This window comes from Dreissena polymorpha, chromosome 1 (assembly GCF_020536995.1).
Source record: "Dreissena polymorpha isolate Duluth1 chromosome 1, UMN_Dpol_1.0, whole genome shotgun sequence".
NCBI lineage: Eukaryota > Metazoa > Mollusca > Bivalvia > Myida > Dreissenidae > Dreissena > Dreissena polymorpha.
This window is the reverse complement of record NC_068355.1, coordinates 85,599,515-85,622,868: the sequence shown is the minus strand read 5'-3', so window position 1 is coordinate 85,622,868 and position 23,354 is coordinate 85,599,515. Positions and strand designations below refer to the sequence as shown.

At 34.0% G+C, this 23,354-nt stretch overlaps 1 protein-coding gene across 1 annotated transcript; it reads left to right on the top strand.

Moving 5' to 3' along the window:
* Positions 1 to 4,103: 4,103 nt before the first annotated feature.
* LOC127838768 (carbonic anhydrase 2-like) lies at positions 4,104 to 23,062 on the top strand. Its single transcript, XM_052366756.1, has 8 exons — positions 4,104 to 4,540; positions 9,119 to 9,148; positions 9,897 to 10,070; positions 15,464 to 15,612; positions 16,253 to 16,345; positions 16,908 to 16,971; positions 19,053 to 19,210; positions 20,358 to 23,062. Exons 1-8 carry the CDS (start codon positions 4,477 to 4,479, stop codon positions 20,622 to 20,624), a joined length of 999 nt encoding a protein of 332 aa, XP_052222716.1. The 5' UTR covers positions 4,104 to 4,476; the 3' UTR covers positions 20,625 to 23,062.
* The last annotated feature ends 292 nt before the right edge of the window (positions 23,063 to 23,354 follow it).

Here is a 23,354-nt window from a genome sequence, read left to right as displayed (position 1 = left end):
CTTTTACTGTCTTTTAACGAATCCAGTTGCATTTTGTCGGCAACTGCATTGGAACATGTGTGTTTTCGATGAAAAAGGTCACGTCCAGTGTTCCACAATCTTTCAGCAATAGGCATATAGTGCATTTCATACCTTGTGTATATATAATACCTTTACGAAAGTTATTTTTTCAAACTGTGTATTTTTGTCAATATTTGATGTTGAAGTCAAACCATACACAATAGGTGTACATTTAACAATCTGGAAACCCTGGGGTAAGCTCGGGGGGGGGGGGGGGGGTCCCGGGGGGGGGGGGGAGAATTTATGATACTGCTGCCTGTGATTTGAAGGTGACGTATTTATTTCAAATATGTTACTTTCCTCCTAATATTGTATAACTTGAAGTTGCATTCGCGCATACATAACTTAATGTACTAAGTTTTTTTTTCTTATTTTATACAATGTATGATGCAACTAATTATATCAATTATTGTTTAATTCCATGAACTAAATCATAACCACGACAACAGCTTTCATTGGCAACATCTAATATTAATAATTATTATACAAAAAAATGAGGATTCGTTTGCAGTATTTCTATAATTTAATCATATTTATATCTCCTCGGATTGTGTGTGTGTTGTTCAGAGTTTATTTACAGGTCCCACGCCCCTTCACGGAGTCATTTTAGCGGGATCTGCCCCTGTGATTTGTACCAACTTGGCTATTTATGTAGTCGGGCCAGATAGCCAAGTTGGTACAAATCTGATGATTTGCTGGAATTTATCATAAAATCCATTCTAAGCTAAGTTTAGAGTAAGTTTCATCTTAAAATTGTGTGTCATATCGATGAAGATTGGTGATTGGTTTGCGGTTTATGTTCATACGGTAAAAAATATATTATTTATTCTTCGTATGCTAAGCACGATGTATACATTAGTTTGGTAAGCACGTTTTATCTCGTTTATTTCCACCTATCACCAATATTGGTTTACAGCTGCACCCGTCTCAAATTCCAAAATCGTCGACACATATTGACCTGATGGTATCCAACTTTCGATTCAACATCGCGGCTACCATCGATCAAAATCGAAGATAAAATTATGTTTAACATGAAATAGGACAATTTAGTACTTTGTTATTAAATCATTTATTGTTTTGCCAGATATTTAAAAATGAAATGATCCAAATGAATATAAATCCTTAAAAGGTCTTTTTCACGTTTTGGTAAATTGACAAAATTTAAAAAACGAATGTGTCAGATTCGAAAATTTTCGTTGTTGTTATTTGTGAGGAAAGAGTAAAACTGAACATTTACGATGTTCTAAGATATCCATTATGTGCATCTTTTGACGATTTAAAAACCTGATAATTATAGAGCCTTGCAACTCAAAACGATTGAATAATTTGGAGAGTTCTGATGTTGTCGTTATAATTATACAACGAAGATTGCTTATATAATGTATACAATGCATCACTAAGTGTATGAGCACGGATGGCCAAGTGGTCTATGCGATGGACTTTACTCCAGGCGTCAAAGTTTCGAGTCTACTTGACGGTAACTTTTCTTCTTTCTTTTATTGTGTTCTTGTTTTTTGTCAATACTTGCCTAATTCTTAGATAAGGCACCGTTTAAACGACTTATTAATGATGTCTGCCTTGCGTGGAAAAAAATACGCTGCATACAATACATACGATACATAGACGACACACGACAAACACAATACATACGATACATACTATAGCTAAGATACATATTACAATCACGATACATAGATACATAGGATACATAGATATATACGATGTATACGATGTAACGATACATACGATAAATACGATATATACGATACATACAATATATACGATACATACGAGACACTCGACAAACACAATTCATACGATACATACAATACATACGATGCATACGAGACACATTACAAACACAATACATACGATACACACCATACATACGATACACACCATACACACGATACATAGATACACACGATACATACTATACACACGATACATATGATACATACGATACATACGAAATATACGATCCATTCGATACATACGAGACACACGAAAAACTTAATACATACGATACATATTATAGCTGCGAAACATACTTTATACACGATACATAGATGCATACGATACATACGATATATGCGATCCATACGAGACATATGACAAACACAATGCATACGATACATACTATAGCTACGATACATACTATACACACGATATATAGATACTTACGATACATATAATACATACGATACATACGATTCATACGATACATACGATTCGATACGATACGTTCAATACAAACGATACATACGAGACACACGACACACACAATACATATGATACATACTATAACTACGATACAATCTGTACACACGATACATAGATACATACGATACATACGAAACATACGATTCATACAATATATACGATACATTCTATTGCTACGATACATACTATACAAACATATATACATACGATACATACGATGCATACGATACGTACGATATAAACGATACACACGATCAATGCGAGACACACGACAAACACAATACATACGATACATACTATAGCTACGATACATACTCTACACACGATACATAGATACATAGACACAGACGATGCATACAATACATACTATACATACAATGAATACGATACATACGATATATAGAATACAAACTATCCATACGAGACACACGACAAACACAATACAAACAATACATACTATAGCATATGATACATACCATACAAAAGATACATAGATACATTTGATACATACGATATAAACAATACATACGATGCACAAAATACATACGATACATAAGATACACACGATATATACGATACATACGATGCGAAAAATACATACGATACATAAGTTACACACGATACACAAGATACATACAATACATACGATACATACGAGACCGACGATACACACGATACATAAGATACACACAACTCATGCGATACATATATATAGCTTACGGAGACAATCATTTTTTTTTAAAACAGCACTTCAAATAGAGTTCGTATTTTGTTGCGCGAGTTCAAGTACTGGACGTTCATGTTCGTGGTTAATTTTATGAAATTACAAATGTGTACCATGTCTCTCAGGTTCAAGACAGATCTTAATGATTTATTCGACATTACAAGAATATAATTGGCAGCGTTTGATGGTAACTTTTGTTTTTAAATCGTTTCTAAATCCCAATAAATGGCACCTGTGTTATTTTGGAAGATATGATCTGGTTTAGATGCTCCGCCCTGTATTTACTAGATGTCTGATACAGCACAATGCTTAATACTTTGATTGGTCAAAATGCACATTATTTATGCTGTTTGGTGCATTTTAAATGGGCAAATACCGTTATACTGTTTTCACAAAATATTAATAAGGTTTATTGAAATACGTGAATAAGGTTAATTTATTTAAATGAAGAACACTTTGCAACAAACTCAAAATCATGGTATTTAAACGTTCTAAGTAATAGTGTCTTTACTATTTTTTAAATAAAAGAATGCTTAAATAATATTTAATTATATATTTGTATAATTATTACAATAGTTAATAGAGTTTATGCCAAGCAACGGCCCACTTTCCTTTGCTGAAAAAGGTCCAGAATTACACAGAGCACAAAACATTATATATACATTTGTAAACGACATATGAACCGTTTAAATTCTGATTATCTTTTTTTGATATTCGAAATTAAACGCTTTTCTTCATACATCTTTTCATCATCAAGAAAGTTTAGATTTCGATGATTCGATGATTCAATGAGAAACCATTTGCCGACTGTATAAATATAGTTTGCCTTTCTGAAATAAGCAAATTGTTATTCTTTCCTATTTTAGTGGGTCCTTTCGCTTTGATGTTGGCTAAAAATGCAAAACAATCTTCATCGACAAATTATCATATAATAATCTAGTACAAAATGATCGTTTGATCATTTTTATGTAACATTCAGAAACTGCTAGTTGCATAGCCGATTGCATATAAGGCCTTGAGGAAAATAAGTTTTAGATTACTTACACGATAGCCCATTATCTCCGCCCAGAAACAGTTCAAGCAGACAGAGGTTAACAATCACTAGTATATGTAAGCCGATGTATGTAAAGCAGGAACGCACGTGAACGCTTACATAGCCGATAACTTTACAGTATGAACTAGTCGCGTTAGTTTTCAAGTGAGGTGTTGATATTGTTAGGATTCAGTTAAGCATTAAAAGGCGCACAAAAATAAACAAATTAAATTTTAATGACAAGAGATATTTAAACAAACTAACTTTTAAAGATAATTGTGTTGCATTGAGTGGATGAAACAAGAAGATTCAGTTTCATATTGTTCATGTCTGCGGTTGTCTCTATGATTTAGAAAGTAGGTATTTGAGATGCAATATTGTTGGACAGGACCTCAAAGTAAAGTGTAACTAGGGACTTTTTTTTGTTGCTTCAAACATGGCCTTACTTCGTCAACTGTGCATCATCGCGTCGCAACTGACAGTTGTGTTGTCAAGTGCAGGTTGGTCCAGTTTTATTTCTCATTTACCTGCCATGACCGTCTTGTCATCTTTTTCAAATTTTCTATACCTTATGTAAAATTTAAACAACATTTCAAAATGTTTTCATATAGTCTTATTTAAGCTATTAAGATAACAAAAATGTTTATGTGATGCTAATTAAAAGAGCGTTGGTTTTTTTGCGAGTTGTAGAAAACAAAGTTCTTGGAATCTATTATTACATAGTCGGTCAGATTTCATTATTTCAACATTTAAGTTCATGCTTCTTTGCTGTTATTAATTCCTTCTGGAATTGGGAATGGTAACTTCCATATATATAATAATTATATCTATTTTGATCTTTTCCAATATACACACTTATCGGTATTTATCTTTTAACTCGATGGACATATATGTATGCTATTAAAGTATGGTTTACTCAATTGCGCATATAGCTCAATATGTAATTTTTATTCACTTTTCACTTTGTAGAAAGTTAATGTGCATTGTGCGTACAAACTTACATTTAATATTTAAAAATGTAAAACATTGTTTTTAATAATTTACTTCCATATCTTAGATAGGAAAGTCGTTATGCATATGATCAATTGATTTATGTTTAAAATATTGACCTTTGTAAGAGGTGCAATGAAAATTGCATTACGATTGTCGTCATACTGCCTTGACGTATCGTATATATTTTATTTAACAATTTGTGTTGCCGTATTTGAAATGAGAACAGAGGAAACATTAAGCCTTTGAATTTACGTAAACGGGATGATCATTTACAAATAGCAGCAAGACGATTTGAATTTCATTTTTACATTTATATTTAGGTTGCGTTTAACTGGATTTAGTATTGCTATATAAACCGTTGGGTGATGATGCTTAGTCATTTTATTACAACACACAATTAAATCATATTACCAGATATATTACGTACAACTGGCTAATTATTTGTAACAATGTGTGAACAAGGGGTCGTCCATAAAGTAAGTCACGCCCCACGTCACGTACCTAAAATCCGAGCCACTCGAAAAAGTGAACTACTTAAGGGGGGATGGATTTGTGAAAGGAAAGAGGAGAGTTAAAAACGGTCAAAAATAGCATGGCGTTAAAAATTATTCCGCTCTTATGTATTATTCACGCTTACTTTTAAGTAACAATTGACTGACATTGAAAACAATATTTTTGTTTGAAAGGAAGAATCTATGTTTGCGTTTGGGATGCACCAAGTAGTATAAGTTTAAAACAATCAAGGCCCAACAAACGTAGATTTTGGCAGAGCTATCAGAACCGGCTTAACTGGTTTCTTGTAAGCCATTGCGTTTCGAATTCGATTACAGTACGAGTGTATGCTGTTAATTTAAATAGTTGTACCTGTTGCTATTCAGTAGTATTCCTTAACATGAAGCAATGAATTAAAGTACGTGTTCGTACATAATAAACTAACGTAATGAAATGTAATTAGTTTAACATTTTAAACACAAATATCAAAAGCTTTATTACTTTGTAGCTTATATAATATTACATAATTGTATAAATGACGCATAATTTCTGCATCTGCTCATGTCACATTTGGTGAGAAAATCAAGATACACACAATCAAAATTCTTTCGAAAACATTACATATGTTCTGTGTTAAACAGATGCTATCGCAGAGTCCTCAGGCAATCGGTCTACTGCTCGGTTAAACTCTGTAATCGACTCAACTGCCCACATACATGCCGATTACTGATAACATCTCTCTCGCCTACGGTTAGTTATTATTTTTAATAAAAAAAAATTCTTAAATCGGCACCTCTGATGTTTCGTAAATTTTCGATTAAATAAAGAAAAATATACGCAACCAAAACAATCGCTAATATGTATTAATATTGTGAACTTTTTAATGTTGCAAGCACATGTTTGTTTTGCCTGCCGTGTCCGTTTTCTTCCGAGTATATTTATTTGAAACAAAATGATCTAACTGGGAGCTATAACCCTGTTCATCAATGCTTTCCCGAATATGAAATATTGATATTATTAAATAGCTTTATATGTTTGAACAAAAATTATTTAATTCTGTGTTTTTAAATCTTGTCAGCAAAACAATGTTCGCTACGAAGTCATACTTTTCTAAATCGATCGTTTCAAATTACATCAAAGACAATTTTAAGGTCTAATGTGCAGAAATCGGAAAATCTATTTACATGTATAGCAATAACAGTCGTGATACTTTACTCTGCAAAGCGGATCACATAGCCGATTAATTATCGTAACTTTTAATTTGATATGGTAATGTATTAACAGGTAGTTAACATGGACTTGGCTTTGGACGATTATTGTGGCCTGACCGACTCGTCTATTAATAGATTCAAGACACGTTCGGGTCCGTATTCCCAAAGATATTTGAAGCTGCATTTAGGTGAATCTTCCCAGTAACTATGTATGCGAATTCTTATTTATTCTGCTAACACAAGAATATAGACTAAATCAAGTGAGCAATAAACATGTTAATGCAATGCAAACTTTTCAGACGAACTTGAAAGAATCTTTAGGACTCAAATGACTGTAAGAACATGTCTAATGTTTCCTGTAGGTATTTTACGAATACAGCTCAAGATGGATTATTGGCGCTTGCGCCATTCAAACTTGAATGAAACTGTCGTTGTATGATATGTGGCAGCATTAAGTATATATTTGCACTTTTCGATCAAAATCGTTTGATGTTCATATTATCTGTTAATCTATAGAAAACGGGGTTTTTATTACCGGGTAACAAAATATACGTAATATATATATGTTTATATATTCCATGCATTGTCTTTTTCTTAACATGCCAGATCATGTTTACAAACTTCAAACTTCAATTGAAAATTATCATCTTTAGAAGACATACAGTCTTATTCCACGAGATTTCTAAAACAGAAACGGTTATCGAGAATAAATATATTTAATGTTGGTTTAATGTATTGTATGTCCTCTTGAACTTGAAGTGCTGCAATATATTTCATACCGCAGTTTCGTATTTATCGAATAAAATATGACTGATACCACACATTTTATTTCGATAGATGTTGCGTTTATCATGTATTATTGTAAACACAACTTGACGGCTTTCTCTAAAGGAACATTAATCAACGTTTACAGAGTTTGCATTGATCTTCAAAGTAATATTTATATCAACTTGAAACGAACTAAATGAATAGTTTATTACAGCATGTTGCATCCACGTGGATTTTCAGGTTTTCAGAGAAATTTACAACCAGATGTGTTTTTTCTAAAATGTCTTTGAAGGCATCTGTGGGAGTAATTACTTTCGCAAGATTTCGAGCCGATACTTGATTTACTGGAAGGATATTTATAGCCGACTGTTTCCAACGCACACCTCGGCCTAGATTACTCGATGATGTGCATCGTCTGTTGAAATATGCAGAAAAAAAATGGCTATTTATGGGCCAGTTACCTGTTTGAGATCCAAGAAACACAGTTTAACGCCATGTAATGCATTAAGTTACACTGAAGAGAATAGCTATAGCTAGTTGAATGAAGATTATTTGTGACAATATTGATGCAATATTTATTGTTAAATTTGATTATAAATTAGACACTTGACGCAATCGCGAAATCTGGTCATGAGCTCCCCTGTCCGCTATTCAATTGTGGACGGCATCCTGGTCTCATAAGCAGACAGCGTAGTTCTTGACCAGACTACGAGGATTCATAAGACCGGTTTTCGCAAGACGCGGGCTATATTTATGATACCTCAATATTTGCTGATAACCCAACTTGTTTCTGTATTTCATATATGACTAGAAGCATTCGCGAGATGTTATTTCAAATTTCACTTTGAACGATAGCGATAACAAAAATCATTTATGTTATATGACTGAAATGTATTGAATTGTTTGAATATTATAATATAAACGTTCAATATGTGTTTTATGTACATTATTAATAAATTAAATTAAATCTTCTTCAAATAACATGCGCTTCATTCGAAAATCTATGTGCGATTGAGTGCACGGCTTCCGTTAAAGTACAACTCATTTGTATAACTTGATACAAAATGTGATTGTTTCCTGTGCGCTTTCAGTCAATGTTACTTTTCATACAAGTTATGCGTGTCTTTTCGTGTTCAATTTAATTTTTTTAAATACTGTTCTTATACTACTTAATGCAAAATCATTATCAAATACTTGAATTTATTGTTACACTTCAACCGATACTCAACATTGTCGTTTTTGATTGAAATTTCCAACACAATTAATTTTCTCTATCACATAAATTTGATGTGCATTGTGCCATTTTCGTTACCGTCCTGTTTGCGTGAAAGAAAATGCTTCTGAAGTACCAAATTGTTACTTCTCCGCGAAATCATGTCTTTTTTATGTAAGTATGAGTATTTCCAATGTGTAAATGCTCCCGTAAGCAAACAAGTAAATGTCCATTGCATGGATTTGAATGTTTGAAAAGTAATCCTGACATCTATGCTCCTCTTGTTTTTTGTTCATTTGTGTATGGTAGTTTTTATCAAGAACATAAATGTTTAATAGTGATTAATATGTTTTATATCGTTCGATTTCACTTATAATTTATATTCATTTTGTTGTTTTTAGGAAACATTTGGACGTACAAAGGTTCACTAGGTAAGAATACATTTATACAGATTTGCGTAATAATAAATTAATAATACGTAAAAAAGTTACATTTGAATGAAATATGGTACTTTATTTCATTTTTTATATTTCTCAAACCAAGTTATAAGGACAAATACTTGTATTTGTTTCACTTTTTTATATCGGATTGTTTCGCCCTAAGATAAGTTATTAAGGGTTGGTGTTCTTGTAGTCGATAACATTACAACCTCAAAACTTCTTTTCAGACATTTTCTTTCAACAAGCGAGGTAATTGAGTCAGTAAAAGCAGTCACATTTACGCTTTTAACTCCCTTTAATTCTGAGTATGTTATCATGTAAACAGTCACTATTCCTTATCAATTATAAATGAGTTACAATTGTTGCCTCAGACCATCACGATTACTTAAATTTTGAATACATCATTGAGATGCTGTAATGTGATTATTTCTTTTCCGTTCCTGCCCTTGTGGCGGCTATGGACGATCATGAATCCAGTATGAATGCGCATGTGCACATGTGTGTTATAATGTATTTGGAGTTGTAATTGTTTTGAGACATGCAATACCATGTGATTTGTTTAAATCTTGATTTCTTTTCATTAAACGTTCATTCACTTATTAATGATCATTTTTTTAAATAATTGCATATAAATCGTAAGCATTTTAAATAGCAAGAAAAAGTTTAGACCATCGGCAACAATTTCTCAATCATAAGCAAATCACAGTTACAATCCCCCTCCTTGTTCCAATCCCTGCAGGTCCGGAACACTGGCACCTGGACTATCCGCACTGCGGGGGCATACGACAGTCCCCCATCGACCTGCAGACTCGAGATGTTATCGTGGACCAGACATACCTGTCCCCACTCTACTTCTCCGGCTACGACCGCGTATCTAACCTTGATTACACGCTTGAGAACAACGGTCACACCGGTAAGAATTTTTGAATGAAGATCGTGCGTATTATATTTCATCATCCCTTCTAAGAAGACTTCTCAAGTAATGAAAACAATCTTCGAACAAGTCAGCTTTTACAATAATAATGCTAAATTAATCGTTGTCGGATCAGGTACTACTAAAACGATCCCGTATACTCTTAAGTATACTACAATCTACCAAAGGCACATACAATAAACTTACAGGCACCCGTCAATATGCGGGGGTTCATTGTATTATAATTTCCGTACCCCGAGAAGTGTGTAGTATACTTAAAGAGTACCCGGTGTACCTTGAAGTAGCACCTGATCCATCAATTACCAATCGAGCATTAGTAATATAATGCATGATTTTGTTTCATTAGTCATACTTCAATCTATAAACACACGAACATAGCAGTAAGTGAGAATACCGGATTGTGTATCATTCGTGGCTAATATACAGTAGCTCTCTAAATCCAATTCCCATTGGGACCCATTATTAAACAGTTAATTTTCAAGGCATGTTTCTCTACATGTTATTGTTAATAATTCCATATTGTCTATAATTATTTTTGAATCCTTGAGCTTCTATGAGTACATACGTACGTACCCCGTAGCTAGGAGTTGGATTAATGCAACAAAATATCTATCAATAACCATGTCTATTGATAGATATTTGCTGCAACTTGCACAGTGTGTGTCATTACATAAAAAAGAATTTACTATGTAAAATTTTATAAAAATGCAACAACTCTTTAGTTTGAGCCAACTTAATTATATCTGCGTGTGAGAGTTATTTCAGTGACGTTTAATTTTGTAGCAATATCTCAAGGTCTTCTTCTGGCCCATGTCATTCATTCAAATCAGACATGCGTGTTGAAGTAGTGAATGCTAGTTACATTTGAACACATGAACACTGACCCTAAAGACCAGAATTATTATTCTTAGGGAAATTGTATCTACTTGACAAATTTTGCACTTAAGTGAACATTTTATGCAAATGTTTGTATACGCAATCCATCGTGTCTGCGTACATACGGCTACACTATTCATTATTTTTGGCAATATTTATCATTTTTAAACAATTCGTTCTAAAGATACATCAACAAGCCAGAGACTATTGTTATTTTAAGGAATTTCTTAAAGTTTTCCGTAACGTGCTGAAACGCGTGCATATGGCAATATTTTGTGGAAAAACTGCAGTCGATTTTTTATTGCCATTAATACAAAAATAAATTATACATCTACACAATCCACGTTTCATTTATATAAATTTAAGTTTAATCATGTCCAAATTTGCTGAAAGTCTTCGTACAGTTCACACTATTTTCTAACGGACTTGTCTCACGGGTTTAGACAGAAAATAGAACAGTGCTCCTATCAGCGCCAACAGAATAGCAAGCAGAGCGAGGTAGAAACCCACGTGGAGATGTTCCCCTGTTTGATCCGTGGCCTCTCCGAATTTAACCGCGTATATGATGATTGCAATCAGTCCACTAACAGCTGAAACACAGGGTGTGTGATAACTTTTGAATGAAACAAAGCTAGAATAAAGTGAGCCGCGTTCAGAGAAAACTGGGCTTAATGCATGTGCATAAAGTGTCGTCCCAGATTAGCCTGTGCAGTCCGCACAGGCTAATCAGGGATGACACTTTCCGCCTAAATTAGATTTTTGCTAAGAAGAGACTTCATTTAAACAAAAAATGTCATAAAGCGGAAAGTGTCGTCTCAGATTAGCCTGTGCGGACTGCACAGGCTAATCTGGAACGACACTTTACGCACATGCATTATGCCCAGTTTTCTCAGAACACGACTCAAATGTTAGATACAGAATAGACGGGATGGGTTATTTGAAGGCGACGATTCTGTTTTGCCTGACAGTATGTGCTAATTGTCAGGAAGTGACGAAGGAACTGAATCACTCAATGGCAGTAATGGAAGGATTGAGTGTTGTATGACTATAGAGATAAAATAATAAAGCGACTGATGTTACAAATACCTTTCAATACATAGATGTCATAAATCAAAAATATCGATATAATACTTGGGATGTGTCAATCGTATTTTATTTTTGTCGAGCATAATAACGCCCGTTATTCAAGCCATAACAAAAGGATTAATGACACAGATATTGATGCATTCTCGGATTGCTTCAATTAGCGAAATGACGAAGCTTGAAAATGGTGCAATATATCAAAGAAACACGCGGTTAAAAAGGCACGTGCAACGACTTACTTCCACTCTCGATGTCCCTTAGTCTTATACAGAGCAAACCAAACATTTGACAGTGAACATTGTCAATATTGTCTATATTGTAATTGGTACATGCAAACTTTTAAAGATTAAATTTTGCGGCTCATACACTCTCGTGAAGAAAAGTAAAAAAGCAGTCAGTATAAATACGTGACCGTTAAAGTGTTAAGATGTGTGTGCTCTTTAAACCCCTATTTCTTTTTTAAAAGCACAGATCTCAAATTATCCTACAGATATCATTGAGATTTATTTAATGTGGACAACTTACTGCGCGCTATTAAAGTGAAAAAGTGTATATACGAATTAATACAATAACGATCTCAGATTTAACATGTTTTAGGTGTGGTAACTGTTAGATCGGAGAACCGTTAAACAATAGTGGATTCATATTTTACGTAGAAACATAACATACAAATAAGTGTCTGTGTGGTGAATTACCATTTATTGCGTGACAACACACGGATTGTTTGGAGCATGTGTATCTTATGCTAGTAAAAATTGCATTTGTATTCACTACTAAATCCAACCTGCGTCATACAATCATACCTCCAAAAATAGACAATGTCGTTGCCACCACGTACAGCAGAAGGCTCGTCTTTAAGTAGTAGTGTGCAACAAGACCGGATCACCATAGCAACGAACATGCACACTGCAGCCACTATTTCTGTTGCTCCTACCGCGCCTTGCCAGTTTGTAAGGGCAATGTTTGCTGGAAAACGATATTCATTGACGTTTATACGTCAATCTTATGCGTTGTGTTGATGACTTCTAAGAGATAAACAATGTGAAGTTAAGATTGTTTATATATTGGTTCTGCAGTTTGCAATTTAAATTATTGACCTGTGTAGATGTAGCTGTAAATTGAAATTATAACATTAACGCACATGTTTTACCAGGAAATCACGTGTTTATGACATTACAATGACTTTCCTGAGATTAATTACACTCAAATTACTGGTTCTTCCGTTGAAAGCTGTTTTAATGAGCAAATTGCTTTCAAAAGACCAAAGTAACAATACAAAACGTTTCAATCAAACCTAATAGAGCAATGTATTCACCTTCTCCATATGTCCTGCAAGTATAGTCGTCAAAGTTGACGCTGACGCACACATCCCATAGCCCATACCACACCCTTCTGTGTCCGACCCGCGGGATGTCCCACGACCAGTAGGGCAGGCCTATCGCCAGTAGCTCCAGTATCAGCGCCACGCTGAGGTGTATATTCGCCAACAACAATGATACGTTCAGCTTGGTCTAGGAATAAAAACCGCATGACTCTTCAAAGTTCCATCAAATGCAATAAATAATAATGATGACAACAATTAGAACCATAGTCACACAGACATTCTTGAACTTAACAATTAAGAATGAAAGTAAACATCGGAGACTATTAAAAAAAGCTTATTGCATTTACAATTTTGTTATGTATATAAATATTCAGAGGGATGAGTTAGTAAAGATAAACATTCCATTCAAATTCTTTGAAAACAATATAAAGTTAAAATAATAGTCTAAATGAGTGTATAAAGTATGTTGAACTGCTGGTGGATGCTTAACAGAAATCATTATAAATTTGGGAGATTATTACTAAGCTTGTTAACACTTAAAAGAGATCAAAAACAAATAGTCACACAACAGCTGGAGTCTTAAAGATAGTGTTAATTGAAGGTGTTCCAATGTTGTTGTGATTTTGTTTCAATTTAGATTTGTTTTAAATATAGGAATATCACCAGTGAAACTATTTAAATAGTTTCAGACATTTCGGATGGGCATGCATATATTTTAGTAAATTAAAGTTTCGTGAAAATGAAATGAAATGAAAGATGATTTGCGCATGTTTATGAAACAAATAACGATCCTCCTATTTTTAGTTCAAATCAAGCCCATTATAATCAGTGTTTCAATGAACTTTAAACGGAAATATACCAGTATACGTATTTTATGAGATGCACTTTTCGAAGACATGTGAATAGATCGGGTTCATTTTTATTTGTCACAAGAGACATTTTCAGTTGTTTTTAAACAAAAATTTTAATTTGTACAACATAATGCGATGCTTGAGTTTTGTATCGTATCTTTAAATCAAATTACGTTGGTAAACCAATACGGGAGTCACCAGCATACGCTGGTTAAAATAATACGGCTAGATGAATTAATATCTTTCATACCTTTGGCATGGTGAATTTGATTCAATCCTAGAATATATGTTCTTTCAACACATAATTTCGAAAAGTTATAATCTTTTAAGTATATCCAAAATGTGTACTTTAAAATCAGAATATTTATATTAAGTAATGCATAAATATTGTTGATCAAAATGTTTTGGATGCATTCTGGTTTAATCGTCCTCCCTAAGCAACCTTCAAAGCAACGCATATTAATAAGAAAACAGAATTTAACTACCCCATTAAGCATGAAAAGGAGATGAGCATGACTTCTAAAACCGTACGGTTAATGGGCTATAAATAAACATCGCAGCGTGAATCGATCAATTGATTTCTGCACTTTAATAAATCCGATACATTTAATGGAAAACTGTTTGTACAGTTGATATAACTTGATGAATTTCGTAAGAATTGATGATTTGATTAAACATATGCTGAACGAGAGAATCAATAATAGGCTACGGATGATAATTCTGCTTTACAAATAACATAAGAATAAATCAATTCTTAAACACGTGTTTTTGTTTTCACGAACATAAATAGTGTATCAAGATAAATTGAATATTTCTACAAAAAAAGTCCTGTAATATTGAAAATTACTTACCAAGCGGCGATATAACTATCAGAATTATCTTAAATTGAAGAATGTAAGTATTCGTACAGATCTTTTTCTGTCTGCAATAATGAAAGAGTTCGCTTCCTGCGCAACTGACATTATGTCTGTACTACACAATCGTATCTGTAATTCTCTGTAACACTAGACAGGCGTCGCAAAACAATGACGAAAGCTGATGTCTACTTGTCTAACGTATATTTTAAAGAGTTTGGAGTAAATGTATTATGCTAATATTTTCTTTTTATTTTCAGCTCATGTACAAAACATTTCCTTAAAGACCATCATTTGGTTTTGAAAATGAACATGTCATACATTTCACATGTCATATCATGGTCCTTAGGCGGCTAAGGCATACTGTCTCTGTTGCCATTCCAGTGCAGGTGGGCCTAAACGACAAAACGATGATGATATCCGGAGGAGGCTTAGGGGCCACGTTTGTCGCCGAGCAGTTCCATTTCCACTGGGGTGCAGTTGATGAGCGGGGCTCAGAGCACTCTCTCAATGGCCGTCACTTCCCCATGGAGGTGAGCAATGGAATAATACCGCTGCAAGGACCGTAAAATGGGTTTATCATGTCGGCCGGTCGGTCGGTCTTTTGTCGATCGGTCGGTCGATTTGTCCGCATTTAATGTTATAAGTTTGTGGGTCGTTCTTCAATAAAAACTGCATATGAGTCGACGTTTTACTGCTTTTTAACGTTTTTACTGATATATTCATGGTGTCGTTGTGACGGTCCCAATGCTCCCGTTTTGATAAAGATACAAAGACATACAGACTTGCAAATTCTTATATTATTCTCTTTCAGCGGCTACGTCATTTTACATTAACCCATTTATGCCTAGCGTCTAGAAAAAAGGCCTTGGCAAACTGCGTAGACCCAGATGAGACGCCGCATCATGCGGCGTCTCATCAGGGTCTGCGCTGTTTGCTTTAAGGAATTTCTGTAAGAAATATTATAAAAATAGAAATAAGTATACTAGACATCCCTAATTTTGGAAATAAATTGATCCAATTTAGAAGGATGGGGGATTTCACTACGCACAAATGGGTTAAGAATACGTTCATTACTGACGTACACAAATTCTTTTTATACCACGAATGAAATTCGGACACCTAATTAAATAATGAACTCGTTTTTAGTAATTCCGTGTCAACATGTTTCAGATGCACATCGTTCACTACAACAAGAAGTACGGTAATTTCTCGTCATCTCTCAACAAAACGGACGGTCTGGCAGTGCTTGGCTTCTTCTTTGAGGTAATTAGTAATCACCTTAATCTTTACCTTCTTGAACACGAGGTTGTGCGTATCTTTGACAATAACTTTTGAATGAACATATGAGTCGCGTTTTGAGAAAACTGGGCATAATGCTCGTGCGTAAAGTGTCGTCCCAGATTAACCTGTACAGTCCGCACAGGCTAATCAGGGACGACACTTTCCGCTTTCATGTTTTTTTTTAGTTTCAAGGAAGTCCATCCTTACCGAAAATCAAGTTTAGGCGGAAACTGTCGCTCTGATTAGCCTGTGCGGACTGCACAGGCTAATCTGGGATGACACTTTACGCGCATGCATTAAGTCCAGTTTTTCTCAGAACACGACTCATATTTCAACAAAGTATTATCAAGACATATTTACATGAACAATGATTATGGGGAAAAAGCGCTTTTCGTTATGTTAACTATAAATTGATACATCATTATTTACTATGTTTAGGAGTGAAAAAAGTTTGGTGTACCTTGCGGATCATCTTTCGCGTGAAAGGTAATAGCAAACGAGTACGAACGTGTAGTAAACACACTTATAATAATTGTATTTCCAGATTGGAAGATTCAACGTCCATTTCGAAGAAATCATCGAACATTTTGGTGACATCCAGTTCAAAAGTAAGTAAAAGTCATCGCTAAATAATATCAGACTCTAAGAATAACATAAATACTGAGAACTTTGCAATAATAAGCCTTATGTTTGTTGCTAGTTGCACGATCCCACGCTGTAAACATTAACTTTTGTGCATTTTAATTTGACGGTTTTAGTATAAAATAATGATAAATGCTCAAAGATAGTAATTCTACCTTTACAAGACGATTGCGTGCATATTTAAGCATAAAATGTATGCATGTACTCACTTAACGTAATGTTTCTTATTGTTCACTCTTGCCTTCTTTGCACTATAAGTGTAATAGTCTGTTTCTTGAACAAATGCTAGTTAAATTAGTTAATCAACACTTGATGATCTTTTATTTTTAGCACTATCAGGTACGAAATGTAGAAAAAAGTCCTTAAATAGCGTAGAACTATCCATCTATATATATATATATATATATATATATATATATATATATATATATATATATATATATATATATATATATATATATATATATATATATATATATATATATATATATATATAATGTTTGAAGCGTTTTTAAGAAGTTAATAGACACAACGTGACCCCTATTTAAGCTTTGTTTAATTATTTAATTAAGCTCGTATGACCTTATAATAATTTTCTACGTTATCTTTGTATTTTTACACTTGTTAAATAGTGTAGCTGTTTAAGAATTATGGCGTTAGATCTAGTAATAGACATAATGTAATTGTAAACCCTAGTGATATAGTGATATGACAATGTTAACACTGGATAATTACTGTAGAAATTCCGATAAGCAATGATAAGCAATCATTATATATCACGCAACAATTATATTGTTTTAACCCATTTATGCCTAGTGGACTCTCCCATCCTTCTACTTTGGATCAATTTATTTCCAAAATTAGGTATGTCTAGTATATTTATTTCTATATTTAGAATATTTCTTACAGAAATTCCTTTAAGAAAACAGCGCAGACCCAGATGAGACGCCGCATCATGTTGCGTCTCATCTGGGTCTACGCTGTTTGCCAAGGCCTTTTTTCTAGACGTTAGGCATAAATCGGTTGAATATTTTGTTCTTTTAATTGTACAGAATGTTTATATGCATCTTTATGTAAGAAGAAAACGAGAGTTTCTGAAATAAAAATTAGTTACATATTCATGTTAATCATAATAAATTTTAAATATGTACCAAAAATTCATTTTCATGATTATTCATAACAGCTTCCAATTTACACCTGACTTTTACTTATAGGAAATACCGTTCACAGCGTTACAGAATTTATTTTTATTTATTTTATTTATTTATTTATTTTTTGGGGGAGAGACTTTTATTCAATTGCTTTGGCTTTTAGTTGTCTTTTATACATTCATTGCATTATTTTTAAATAAGATGGAATAATGACGTTCATACTTTCAATACTAATCTTGTTTAAATGTTGTTTTTTTTAAATTTAATATTGCGATGTTATTGCCGTTACTCGTATCTATAGTTTTCTTTTGGAATTTTTTATGATTATTTGTTTTATGACGTTAGAGGCAAATGCTTGTTTGGTAAAAGGCGAGTTTGCATATGAATCATAAAAAAACGTCATACAATAGTGAGCAGCTAACATTGATAAGGATTGTCATTGACTATGCCACACTCACAAAAAAAACACAAAAACAAAACTTGACAAACAAATATCAGAGTCACGTATTTCGTGGTATTTACAAATCAATTGTGTTCTCCTAAAAAAATATTTGAAAAATCCTTTGTAAAGATATATTAAATAAATATATAAAAAAACAATCTACAAAATTATCATTTTCAGCGTTCGTGAACGTGTGTTGTTTTTTATCGAAAATGTGAAGGCGTCTGGCGTATTAATCATTCAAAACTCTTTTTTACTGAAAATAAATAAAAAAATTATTGTTAATTTGTCAAAACTGATATTGACGAATTTAACTATGATACTTTATATGTTTTATGTACTTGATATAAGTGTTTAGATTCTATCATCATCACGCGCAAACAAACTTCCGATTTTTCTGTATGAACGTGTTTGTTTGTAAACATAAAAAACCAACACTGGAGTTGTTTTGCAGATCAGCAAGTCAATATCAAATCCATTCCCATGATAGACCTGATGCCTGCCCGTCTAACCAACTACTACCGCTACGTCGGCAGTCTAACCACGCCCCCTTGCTATGAAAGTGTCATATGGACCATTTTCAATGAAACCATTGAAATAGCTGAGGAGCAGGTATACAGTGATATGTATTCTTATACATAAGCACTCGGCATCTCATTTTCACTCCACAAATAGCCTGTTTGGATCAAAATATTTTTACGTTTTATTTCATTCGAAAACCTTTATAAAAGACGCGCACAAGATACAAGGAAAAGAGACATCTATGGAGAATAGTAAAGGTCTCTATGAAATCGGGTTTAAGGCATTTCCTAAAAATATATCTCCAGATTAACTTGTGCAGTCAGCACAGACTCATTGCCGCTTAAATTGGATATTTGTTTCGACTTCCTTCAAACAAAAAAATCATAACAACCGAAAATGTCGTCCGTTATAAGCATGTGAGGAATGCACATGCCAAACTGTGACGACACTTAACGGACATGCATTACTTCCGGTTGTCCAATGATTAAGATGTTCATTTATTTCACATTTTTTTATATTTTGCCAGCCCCAAACCAGCTTATATCTTAACTCATAAATTAGGCTTACTTAACCCATTTATGCCTAGTGGACTATCCCATCCTTCTAAATTGGATCAATTTATTTAAAAAATTATGGATGTGTAGTGTATTTATTTCTATATTTAGAATGTTTCTTACAGAAATTCCTTTAAGCAAACAGCGCAGACCCTGATGAGACGCCTCATTCTGCGGCGTCCCATCTGGGCCTACTCTGTTTGTCAAGGGATTTTTTTAATAGACGCTAGGCATAAGTGGGTTAAAGTGTACATTGATTCTGCTTGTTTCCATATGCTATCTATCATAACGGCCCTGTAACTGTATTCTTGAAAGTATAGAATTTAAGAGCGCCGTTCGAATATCATTCAATACAATAGTTTCCTTTCGAGCGCTGTGCTGTTTGTTTTCGGATGTTAATAACAATAATATCGAGTTATTATCTACGTGTATTTAAAGAATGCCACATAAAATATTTATTCCTACTATACAGTGTTTACTTTCAGCGTACATACATTGACTCAAAATTTTATCAAAAATGTTTAATAGGTACTTTTTGTGATTTATGCTGTTTTTCTTTTTTCATCACCCAAAGAATGTCCTGATTGCCCGACGTGTAGGATGATGACCTTCTTCTGTTTGTCCTCTTGCGTATCGTATGTTAAAAGATCTTACTTTCAAAATACATCTACTATGTATTTCAGTTGGAAGAATTCCGTACAACGATCTTTGAGAACGACAGGAGCGAAGGCGGCGTTTCCATAGATATTTCTGATGACTACCGGCCCGTCCAGTGCATGTTCCGGCGCCGACTGTACGCCAGCCACCCATCCCTTAAATTCGACATGGCGACCCCACGAGAAACCGGAAATGGCGGTGTCTCCAATCAATCGAGCCGTCTCCTTTTCTTCACGTGTTTGATTTTCTTACGACTTTTGCTACCAATTTTCTCTTTGAAAATTGCTCTCTAACTATGAACAGTCCACGCCCATTTATGCTCAATTGTATTATTTTTACCTCTGTTGTTTTAAGCAGGAGTTGCTTGTAGGATGTATTAACACGACTTACAATTATTTCTTAACGTTAAAATGTCGGAGATATACATAAAGAACCGTTCAATATTGATACTGCGTGGTATAAGGTACCGTCGGGATTGTATTTTGAAATGAAGATCTTGGACTTTCTTTTGACATTCAAGAAAGTGTTTGATCTTAACAAACTAAGACTCAAATACATAGCTATAGTGTGCGAGTTGATAAACAACAATCATTGAGACGTATTCTGAGAAAACTGGGCATAATGCATGTGCGTAAAGTGTCGTCCCAGATTAGCCTGTGCAGTCCGCACAGGCTGATCAGGGACGACACTTTCCGCTTTTATGGTATTTAAAGTTTCAAGAAAGTCCCTCCTTACCGAAAATCAAGTTTAGGCGGAAAGTGTCGTCCCTGATTAGCCTGTGCGGACTGCACAGGCTAATCTGGGATGACACTTTACGCACATGCGTTAAGCCCAGTTTTCTCAAAACAAGGCTCATTTAAACTTACCATCGCGATGTGAGAAGAACGATAAACCACATTAATAAACCCATTTATGCCTAGTGGACTCTCCCATCCTTCTAAATTGGATCAATTTATTTCCAAAGTTATGGATGTCTAGTACATGTATGTCTATATTTAGAATATTTCTTACTGAAATATTTTAAGCAAACAGCGAAGACCCTGATGAGACGCCGCATCATGCGGCGTCTCATCTGGGTCTACGCTGTTTGCCAATGCCTTTTTTCTAGACGATAGGCATAAATGGGTTAATTCATTTGTATACGACCTTTCTTTCATTACTTCTGATTCAAGCAATGCAGTTGTGAATTACTGGCATACGAATGCGCACTTAAACTGATAGAACATGTTCATCCAGGAAAGGTTTGAGTTGGTTTATTGACCGCCGATTTACGACTCAAATACCGTTGAAAACGGCGAAACACCCAACAAAAACAATTCAAAATTGCCGACCACCTCGATGTTTTCCATGATATTTTAATTAGCAACGTGCACAAAGCTGTCAACAAAAAGTCTAATACATGTAGGCATACTGTGTGAATATATTATATACGTTTGCGCAGGCAATTAGCGAGATTTATAATGTGCGCGTAGGTTTAGTGTCTATCGACAATATAGGTATAGTACCTTTACATAATCATATACAAATAATCCATTATATGTCTAACTTACGCAGATTTGTAAATACGTCTTTATATAAATGTATACTTTTCTTTTACAGTCTGTGATTTAATGAACCTTTTTATTCGCCCGTTTGTTTAAAACGGTCTAATAGTGGGAACACATGAGGCGGGCGGGCGGGCCTACTGTTACTAGGAGGGCGATGTCAGTGTCTAAAAAAAGTAAAGATTGGATCGCCATAAAACTTGGCGATTATGCGGGTCGGTTTATCTCGACAAAATTTAACAACAGACAGATCACCTGTATCACTCCTTTAATGTGGCACTTGATTCCAATTTGCCATAGTTAATGTTATCTAAGTTATGTTATCTCAAATATATTCTGGTATCACTCTGCATTAAGCAAGCGTGATACAAGTTTAGATGTGGCAACATTAAATAGTGTTTTTTGCTTGGAATAAAATTGAGGATCAACAGGTAAAGATAAACCTGTCTGAAACTAAAATATAAAATAAGATAAAGTGTTGCTGCCAAATGTGTTCTGCCTGGCTTGGGTTTGGCATTCAAATCGTGCGTTAACTTACATGGAGACATAGATTGGGATTGAATTGGTGCAGGGTCTGTAATTAAGGCCAATGTCACTGCTGCTTAACATAGCAAAATGGTTTCCGCTCAAAAACTAAGAGCAAAGTGTTACACAGAAATTGTGTGTGTACGGAGCTAACCTTCAGATCTAGGTTGAGATAACAAGCATTAAAAAGAGCGTATTTTGTGGCAAGTTGGAACTTATTAAATAATGTCTATTTAACTTGCAAACTTTGATATAGCGAGTAAACTTTTACACTTTTATTTTGATTGTATCGGGTTTATAACAAGAACACACTTTCATTATTTTGAGATTAGGACTCGATTTAATTATTTCCATAGTGTTATTTTACTGTTGTATTGTGTGTGTTTTCTAAATGTATATAACCGTGTGATGATATTCGCATTATATGATTTACTTTTTGTCGTCAACTTTATTGCTTATTTTAATTGTATACATATTATTTATATCAATGATGTTTACCGTTAAGACTTACAGTTCTCAACCAAGTACTGTATATAAACATTTTTGGACAGTTGTCAATTGATATATCGTTTACTTTCGTTTTCTCGATTTTTGTATACGATTAACCGTGTGCATGTGTTAAATACTTTTCCATTAATAAATCCATATGGTATCGTCGTTTACGCTAAATGTTTGTGTATTCATTTTAGAAGTGGTAAATAAGCTGAAATAACAGTTATACTGTCAGTCTTAGCACGGGTATTTGAGGCATATAACGACACGCAACATAATTTTATTTAATGAATTGCTTTTTTCCCAATGGAATATCAATATTATCTAATAAAATTGTATATGTTAGCGAGCCACCGAAGTGATTACAATTTTTTGATGAATTTTCGGCTTCGTCATCATTGTTTATGGTAAGAAGTCGGTGTGTACAACAACAGCGGATACATTGGAAAGACCGTGGAAAAA

What these genes read in the sequence shown, in the direction of transcription:
- LOC127838768 (XM_052366756.1), top strand. Translation starts at nt 4,477, where the DNA reads ATGGCCTTACTTCGTCAACTGTGCATCATCGCGTCGCAACTGACAGTT. An exon ending in TGCTTGGCTTCTTCTTTGAG is followed by an intron (nt 16,346 to 16,907) that starts GTAATTAGTAAT and finishes TTGTATTTCCAG; the next exon opens with ATTGGAAGATTCAACGTCCA. An exon ending in TTGAAATAGCTGAGGAGCAG is followed by an intron (nt 19,211 to 20,357) that starts GTATACAGTGAT and finishes TATGTATTTCAG; the next exon opens with TTGGAAGAATTCCGTACAAC.